Source organism: Octopus bimaculoides, chromosome 1 (assembly GCF_046866305.1).
Source record: "Octopus bimaculoides isolate indiv1 chromosome 1, ASM4686630v1, whole genome shotgun sequence".
Classification (NCBI taxonomy): Eukaryota; Metazoa; Mollusca; class Cephalopoda; order Octopoda; family Octopodidae; genus Octopus; species Octopus bimaculoides.
Window position 1 is genome coordinate 9,467,870 of NC_142928.1, and position 10,000 is coordinate 9,477,869.

General features: G+C 38.7%; 1 protein-coding gene across 1 annotated transcript in view; it reads right to left on the reverse strand.

Moving 5' to 3' along the window:
• The window catches only part of LOC106874194 (calbindin-32), a 122,127-nt gene that overhangs the window by 60,384 nt on the left and 51,743 nt on the right, over positions 1-10,000 (reverse strand). Inside the window, exons 5-6 of the mRNA XM_089348378.1 lie at positions 7,671-7,727; positions 2,786-2,869 (exon numbers count right to left, since the gene is read on the reverse strand). Coding sequence (XP_089204504.1) covers positions 2,786-2,869; positions 7,671-7,727 — 141 coding nt within the window. The remainder of the gene's footprint in view (positions 1-2,785; positions 2,870-7,670; positions 7,728-10,000) is intronic.

Sequence of the window (10,000 nt, forward strand, 5' to 3'; positions counted from 1 at the left end):
CGGAATGACAATTCATCGCAGGGTTACCCATTTACGGCCGAGTGAACTGAAGGAACATGAGATGTAGTGTTTTGCTCAAGAATATAACGCACAGCCGTTCTGGGAATCGAAACCATGATCTCACTGTTGTAATTGCTACATGCTAACAGCTAAGCCACACGCTTCATACACACACACACACACACACACACACACACACACACACACACACACACACTCACACACACACACACACTCACACACACACACACACACACACAAACACACACACACACTCACACACACACACACACACACACACACTCACACACACACATCTTACTAAAATCTCATAGAGAAAGGAAGTCAAGTCTGAAAGAGAGGAAATCGAAACATTTAACGTCGTCGACTTCCATTCGTTTATTAATCTGGCAATTTTTCCCGCTAATTTGGTAATCATTTCATAATATCGAAGGAACCCCAGTGACAGTGAATTATGCAAGTAATTCTGCTGGCTTCAATATCTCTCGTGGTAGAATGCACTCATGTCTGATGTTGGTAGTTTAGAAGAAGTCAACAGTATGAGTCAAAGAAATAATTGTTAATGCTGCCATTACCAACATTGGTAAACTGTACCAATACGTAGAACCTGTTTCGGTTAAATGAATCATTGAACAAAAGTGTCTTAGGCAATGACATTGGCAATGCTTGTGGTAGCTTGCAAATATATATTCCAAAATGTGAAGAATTGCACAGTGCATTGCATCAGACTCTTTCACTTTCCTAACTGCAGTCGATACTTAGGCCCTCTCACCAAAAGATTGCTGTCAGCATTGCAGTATCTTTATTCTCTTCGTTCGCCCAAACACCATACTTCAATAAGCAGTGTAGCGATACTCCTGCCGAGTTTTGAGCCATCTCGCTCAGATATTCCACTTGAGCACCCAGAAGGCTTGGCTAGCTATGGGATACCGGTTGTTTCGCCATAAAGGCATTAGCACCTACGTGAACATGGTTCGACCATTTAGATTAGTTGGAGTGTAACAAAAATAAACAGTAGAATTGAAAATAAATTTTCTGAATTTTCCTACCAAATAGTTCAGCCAAAACTATAACTTAATGATATAAAAACATCGGACGACTAACAACAACAACGATCTCTTACACTGGTACGAAGCTGCGGACTTATAGTAAGGTGGCTGAGAGGATTGAAGTGATGCCAGTACAAACATAGAACTTAATTCATCAACCCAAGAGGAACGACTTGCAAAGTCGGCCCGGTCGTAATTTGATCTCAGAACAAAGAGCACTGAAATATATAGCATTCAGTTGAGAGCTCTGCCCTTTCTTTTTTATTGAATTCATCGTGGATAACATTCTGACGAAGGCGCAATTCCTTTAACTAATCCTGTAACCCTTGATGTTCGCAATCCAATCTACTTCTTTTCTGTTTCTGTGTGGTTCCATAGCTTTTGGACTTCCGAATTTCCCCTGCGAAGCAGCAGACATTATTTGACCATAGCTGGTCAATCCACACCCTATGTTAGAGTCAAAAGGATTTGATAATGCAGTCCCATGCAGGAACCAACACTATATTGAGCAGTGACAGTATCTCTATGTTGACCACCAACATAGAGATGCTGCTTTATAGACTTGAATGCGGACATTCAAGGGCTGAAGGATTGCGGACATCAAAGGCTAAAGGATTAGTGAAAGGAATTGCGCCCTCGTCAAAATATCATCCACGAGGAATATTATTCAAGATGAATTCAATGAATAAGAATAATCACAAGGTTACGAAACGGCAGAGCTCTCGACTAAATATCGGATACTTTAACGCTTTGTGTTCTGAGATCAAATTACGACCAGGCCGACTTTGCTCGTCGTTCCTCATGGGTTGATAAATTAAGTTCTACGTTTGTACTGGCAAATACTGAAATGGAGACCAATACTGAATAGAGTGATTAAAAAAAAAAACTAACGCCATGGTAACAATTTAGATCTAGCTGAATTATACCGTTGATACTAAAGTATGAATAGTAATGACAGTTTTTAGGGGTAGGGGTGAGATGGGAATGTGAATAGAATTGTTGATTTTGTGGCAGAGTACGATCCAACTGACTTCGCCACTCCCTAATGGAAGAAGACTTTTCTTGATGTTTCATTAAAAATCTATTCAGAGCATTTCTTACTTCTGATCAGACATAAAAAGAGTTATGATTGTAAAAGAAAGAAAATGTTGTGTTGCGGGTTTCATGCCATTTCAAAAAAAAATTAACGATGTAAACTAAGTCACATGTTTGCAATCTAAAGTGGAAACTGCATCCTGCTCTAAGCTAACCAGGATCTGATAACTTGTTCGACGAGCGCTCACGTAATAAACAAAAAAAACTACTTCAATGCTGGTTTCTTCAGGCAAATCTCAAATATTTTAAAACAGCAGGAATTTAGAAGCCGCAATATTCATACTTTTCTCAGTTGTATCAACTGTGGAAATGAAACTGATTTAACCAAAACTTGAAATCCGATCACAGAATCCACTTTCTAATCTACCTCTCTCATTTTTCTTAATATGAAAAAAAGTTTTCTCGTTACGTCATCCACAGAACAAAAGCAGAATACGATATGAATAGACATTTTTTGTTTTATCCTGGCTGATCCTGAAATAAAATGAGATTTCTATAGAAGAAACGACACATTAAACAGAAAGGTTTTGTAAGATGAGAGGCCAAGTTAATATCAAAAAGAACAGTGAAGAAAGGTTTATTAAGAAGTGAAGTGGAACATAAGAAAATGAATAGCTTACAATTGTATCAGCGTAAATAATAAGTTCATCTTCTGTGACAACGTTTTCACTGTTGCCTTGTTGCAGCAGGTGACGCAGAAATTTCTGAAGGAATCAATGAATATAAACAGTTGTTGAAAATGCAACAATAGCATTGGGTGGCGTTTATTAATGTTCTTTCGTAATGATAACAACAATAACAACAATGAACAATAAGGGAATTAATAAGCATTTATAAAGAAATATAATTATCATTATTTATATATTTGCTACATTATCCCATCAGATGTTTTAAAGAGTCTAGATAGGTAAAGACGATGCCTCCAAGCCTTCTGGCCGAGATTAATGATGTCATTCATAAAGAACCATTAACTATTTATGAAAATATAAACAAGTAGCACAAGACTACATCCCTGTGCGGTAGACACACACACCACGCTGCTCCGTTTAACTTGGCTCTAGGTTGCCTTTAGTTGCGATTGCTGTGTTCTAAGTATTGAGATTCGAGTCCCATCCCAGTCAAACGCAAACTTTTCCCCCGCAGGTAATCGAACTGGGTTTCATCCGCATTATTCTCACCAGTGTAGAAAGTCTTGTAAACATCTCCATCACTGCCCATCACCACTCCCCGCGGACTCATTTGCATAAATAAAAATAAAACCACAAGTTAAAATTAAAGAAACTAGGTATGAAAAGAGTCCAGACTCTGTTATGGACATCTCTTCACTTGCAGCAAAAATCTATAATCTTCTGCAATTGTCCATTCACTAACACACTGTTTCACTTTTATATTGTCTTGTTTGTGATGGGAATGGTAAATCAGAAAGAAACAGTTTAGATGAGATGAGTCTCTTTCTACTTTCAAGTGGGTAAGGCTTCAGTCGAACGTTTTACATCTTTTTCGAGTGTAATGCAATGAGGAAAGCTCTGAAACTAAACTCTCATGGCTTTAGAAGAAAGCCTCCATATTCGTTGTCCGTTTGGCATCCGACTCTACACTTCACACATTATGTAAACTTTCATCAAAATTATCCCTTTTTACCCCACGAAAAGCTCATCATCTGGAACTGCCCAGGTGGTTCTCTTTCTCTCTCCCCAGTTGTGTCTCCATCCAGATAACCTCCATCCAAATCAATTCCCCGCCGCTCTCTCTTTCTATCTCTATCCCTGCAAGCAATGTATCCCAACCTATGGAAAATCGTCACATGTCCAATTCCTTGAAAGAAAAAAACCTCTTCCAAAAAGGCAGCCATTGTCGTATCTCGAATATCTCAAAGGTGATGTAGACGAACATAACTCACAATCGTCTACATCTTGAATCTCATTCCTTCTTCAATGGCCACCAGTAAGGCTTTCTTAAAACCACATCTATTAGAAATCCTTCAATATTATACAGTAGTGGGCTCTTGCAATGAGAAATTTTATGAAAACAATATTGTTATGCTCGCTATTAGCAAAGCAATCGACCGTGTCTTGCCTGTGAATCTTCGAGCAAAACCACACCCCTATGGGCTTCATCCAGCTCTTGTTTCCTAGATAGACGATATTTGATCAGATTATCCAGACCGGTGCAAACAGAACTCTTTCTAATACACGTAATATCAACTCTGGTGTGTCTTAATCTTCGGTTCTATTCCATTCTCTTTCTCTCGCCATCAATGACTTTCTTGTCATAACCATCTTCAACATCAACGCTTACTCTCCCAAACATAATACTACATTTCATTCCTTCCCAGGATTTCGCACCTGAGTGTCACCCACTTGTAACATAGACACGTCACGCCAAACCGTACTGATTCTGTGATCACAGACCCCCACCCCAATGGTGCCAATATTATCTCTTTCATTTGTACAAAGACACAAACATAACATATATCAAGAAATGGATAACAGACCCCATCACTAAGCGTGACGAGCACTCAACTAGAACCGTTAAGGTCGCTACAAATGCTAGATTTCACCATTATTGAGGATCTCTTCTGGAGACCATGTGCCTCCTCAACATAACAAAAACTGTTTTACAAACACCGACCTTCCTAGTCAAGCTAAAAGAAAAAAATACTCCAGACCCTATCAACAACTAATTTTCTAAGTTGACGTGAGACCAACAATGGAATATTGCTCTCTTATTTGGAACTGTTTCTACTACTGCTGCTGTTGTTGTTGCTGCTGCTGCTGCTACTACTACTACTACTACACACAGATATCCTTGATCGCCTCCAAAGGAAGACCATTGACTGATTAACTAGGATGAAGTCGCTGAGTGGCCCATACTCCTCAGATCTGCTATCTCTGCTCGGACACTTCTGGTTATATATTCTCGCCCACCTCTTCCCCTCGACACCCATATCATGTCTTCTCTCAGACCCTGCACCAACCACTGCGTTACGTCATCCAACTGCAATTTCTCCCTTGTCTCTCCCCTACCACTACCACCACTTGTCGACTTAATTTTTGAACTTATTTGATATTTACTTATTTATTGACCAAAACCTTGCAACCAAAGAACCACCCATAAATGTACACCATTTTATGGTGAGAATCAATATTTCGGGGTCAATAAGTTCTCACAGCTTATCGAACAATTGTTGTCCTTTCCATGTTTTATCGATACAAAATTATTATTATTTTTCTTTTTTTTTTTTGAAGTGTAACCATGTATTATTGGGAATATAAAAATTCTCAAGAAATCGATACACAGCTGCAAGGAATTAAAGGTGGGAAAACAATCAATGAAAGAATATTGCAACGGACGACCATTTTAACTACACTGTTTGAGATTTGAAATATAAGAGCAAACTTTATTTTGCACAGATGTTACTCTATCTTTTGTAATATTTGTGCATCGTTAAGGCGGTGAGTTGGCAGAGATGTTAGCACGACGGGCGAAATGATTAGCGGTATTTCGTCTGCCGTTACGTTCTGAGTTCAAATTCCGCTGAAGTCAACTTTGCCTGTCATCCTTTCGGGGTTGATTAAATAAGTACCAGTTACGCACTGGGGTCGATGTAATCGACTTAATCCCTTTGTCCTTGTTTGTCCCCTCTGTGTTTAGCCCCCTATAGGCAATAAGAAAATTAATATTTTTGCATCTTTAAGGCGACGAGCTGGCAGAAATGTTAGCACGCCGGGCGAAATGTTTAGCAGTATTTCGTCTGTCTTTACGTTCTGAGTTCAAATTCCGCTGAGGTCGACTTTGCCTGTCATCCTTTCAGGGTAGATAAGTTAAATACCAGTTACGCACTGGGGTCGATCTAATCGACTGGCCCCCTTCCCCAAAATTTCGGGCCTTGCGCCTAGATTGGGAAAAGAATATTTTTGCATCTTTAAGGCGGCGAGCTAGCAGAAACGTTAGCACGCCGGGCGAAATACTAAGCGGTATTTCGTCTGTTTTTACGTTCTGAGTTCAAATTCCGCCGAGGCCGACTTTGCCTGTCATCCTTTCGGGGTCGATAAATTAAGTACCAGTTGCGTACTAGGGTCGACCTAATCGACTGGCTTCTCCCCTAAAATTTCGGGCCTTGTACCTAGAGTAGAAAATAATATTTTTGCATCTTTTTCAAATCTTTTGTATCGATCTCTGCAGGAAGACGAGTGCATTAAATTTGTAACACACCATAAGATTGAAGAAGTGAACATTTTTAGTAGTCATGTTGCGAACCCCGAGGACAACAATGGAGGTGTACCCACGATCTTTTTTGTATTACACCAGTGTAGTAAACAATTTTTTTTTTCATCAGTGGTAACTACCATGGCAGCCCTCAGGTTGTTGGCATCCCAGACAGAAAGTTGAGTTTCAATGCCCTTACGAATAAAATTTTAAAACATCATATAAGGGAAAATTTGAAATGGAGGAATCAAGGGTGTATGGTTGCGGAGTTCTCTGTCAGTTTCGACGACGAGCATCCGGTTGCTCGAGCTTCTAAATTCTTAACTGAGAAATTAATACGTAAGTGGCTGAGTAAACCGAATCAATGTGACAATGGGACGCTGCCGGGTTTTTGAGTTACAACTAAGAAAGAAGGCCCGACTTTAGTACTTGAAATTTATTTAGTAATCCTGAAAAGATGAAAGATGAAAATAACCTCTGTGGCCTTTTAACGAGGAGAAGAAGAAGAAGAAGAAGAAGAAGAAGAAGAAGAAGAAGAAGAGATGCTGCAAGGCATTTTATCCGATATTCTAACTATTCTATCACTTCACTACAACATACGGGGATTGAGAGAGAACGATTGAAATACAACGTGGCTTTACAACTATTTATTAAAACAATTAGGGTGGAGAGAGAGGAAAGAAAAGAGAGAGAGAGAGAGAGAGAGAAAGAGGGAGAGAGAGAGAGAGATGACAGTTGTGAGGCGCATGATGTCCTCAGAGATCATAGCGATGTTTACGAAGACAGCCACAAGCGAAAATCAAAACCGTTTCGCAGAGTCAGCGCTGACATCAAATTACGGTGATTTCTGTTAGAAAAGGAAGCAAATTAGAAGTTTGTTGAATGCACTTTATAAATGTCTCTTTACTTTGATGTCGGTTCTTTACAATACTTGAATATTTCCCCCGGCATATCTGATCTCTCAAAATAAAAGTATGGTTTAAATTTTTTATCAATCATTTTAGCTTTACATTTCAATGAATTTAACATCTCCCGAATGATTTCTGCCTCATATAATTCTTCAAAATGCCATATATATTCAATTAGCAACGTCTTGTTTATGATACATTACATATTTCTAAAATGAAATGGACAAAAAAATACTTCTTAAACAAGATATATGGGTATTTATCGACATTGATGTATTCATCTGCATTTATGACTACGTAAAAATGTATGAAGAAAACTACTTGTTTTGACTGAGATGAAATAACAGCCATTAGCTACGAATGCAAGTTGTGTGGCACCATTTCTTACCTTCAGTTCATCAGCCTCTATATAACCGCTATGGTCACAATCAAATGTCTTCCATGTCTAGGAAAAAAGATAAGAAAGTAAATATATTAGTGACAAGACAGATTGTTTTTCTCATTTATAAATAATCAATTTACATAGAGCTAGTTCAATGTGATTGAACATCTGATAGCTATAGTAACGATGCTATCAATATTAAACAAGCTGGCAACCACTTCAAGATACCTGCTACTGCTGCTGCTGTCAGACTGTGACAGGGGACACACGCTGAGATGATTATTTGCAAAACACATAAAATGTTCGCCTCATTAAAAATGGTTTCTTTACAGAAACTAATTCTTCTTTCTTTGTATCTGCTGCATACTGTGCTGCACCTGGTACCATCTTTGAACGACATCAATTCCATCATCAACGATTTTACTAAGAGAACAGATTACTGGCTTCCGCACCCCCGCCTCGTTCAACACACCTCGCGATTTCTGGAGAAAAGAACGTTATGAATAGCCTCTCATGACTCGAGTCCTCCAAGGCCTAACGATATATATATATATATATATATATATACACACACACACACAGTGTGAGAGAAGAAGAAATCGGCCTCAGTAGTTAATTGGTATTGACCCCGAAAGGACAATAGCTTCGATGGGATTTGAACTTAGAGCACGGAAAACCGTAACAAATACCACAAGGTATTCTCGCCAATACTCCAAAGACTCAACTAATTCGCTACCTCTAAAACTAATTCATTGTCTAAGAGCATTAGTTCTTTTCATATCAGCAAATAACTGATATGAAAAGCAAGAAAAACGCTTATAAAGCCGCTGGAAGACATTAATCAGACATTGCAGAAGTGGGGTGGGGAAGACTGGGGAGGGATTGGGTGCTGAAGAATGTAAACACTTGAGATATACTTCCTGATTATTCATTAGAGTCGTTGTGATAAGCTAAAGTAATGAAGTACTAATGGCTAGAAACACTGATAAATAATTCAATAATCAATGGAGAACAGTTTTATTTAATGCAAATGTCACACTGAGATTTGAATGAGAATGAAATTGGCAAACGAAATTAATTAGGAAAAAAATCAAATTTTTCTTCTGAGATCAATAATGACATAAACCAGTTAAATTAGGGAGATGAACTGAATAAAAGCTTTCATTGTTACTAGGTACTTAAAATAGAAATATTTACGATAAAAAAGGAAATTAATCCGTTCCACAACAAACACACAAAGTATGGCGTGAAGAGACTTTTAAGACCTTGAATCACTCCAGCATATAATAGAGGACAAAGCTGAATCCGGGACGATTTGAACTTAGAATGTCAAATGTTGAAACTAAAATCTTAAATGCATTTTGCTCGTCATTCTAATTGTTTTGCCGACACACTTTCTTGTCTAACACGCCGGTTCAGATTTCTCTGGAGTGGTTCTAGTTGAATCTAAATGTGATTTTGGTGTCATCAGTCAGATTTCGATCAGAGCTGGGCAAAAGCAGTTCAGATGTGTATAGAAGTGGTTATGGTAGTGGAAGAAGATGTACACTCCAGTGCATCTGTAGGTTAATGGTTGTTGGCGAGTGAAGCGTGGCTGGTGAACTGATGGCATTTTTAGCTGATGCGCTTTAAATTGCTTAAATAAGGAGTAGCAACTCCGTTTCAAAACTATGAGCCTTACTCATATAATTAAATAAAAAATATATATATTATTGAAGGTGTTTCCTTGTACTGTGTTCGGTGACTATGTTGTTATATTCTGGTTGGAGGTTGTTTCCAATGCTCGTTGCTCAATCGACCAGTAAAAGTCCGCCATAAGATGTCTCACGTTAAAGCAGACGATGTCTTTCTCTTAATTTAGGAATTTATTGTCGGATTTCTCCATCTATGAATGACTCCTATTTTATTAGATTTAGTTACCCCGGGAGGGAGTGGGGCTCTTCTCCAGGAGGCCAATAAACTTTAGTTTTCAACTGTTACCAATCTTCCCGCTATAAATATTGCTCATTCCCCTAGGATGGTGTAGCTGCCATCAACACAAATAACTGCGACCTCCAGAAGGGATCATTCGATTCATGGAGACAGTTTTAATAAACCAACAAAGACGACCGGTGCATCCTGTCTCCCCACTCTCTCAAAATCTACCGGCCTCTTTCTCCGTCTCTCTTTCTTTTCCTCTTACCCTCTTTCCCTTCTCCCCTACTACTGTTGTATCTGCTTCTCCTCCTACTCCCTCCACTACTACTACTACTACTACTACTACTACTACTACTACTACTGTTTTTGTTCTTCTGAACTCGCCATCAATTATAACTTTTTTCTCGTTTAAAATTTCT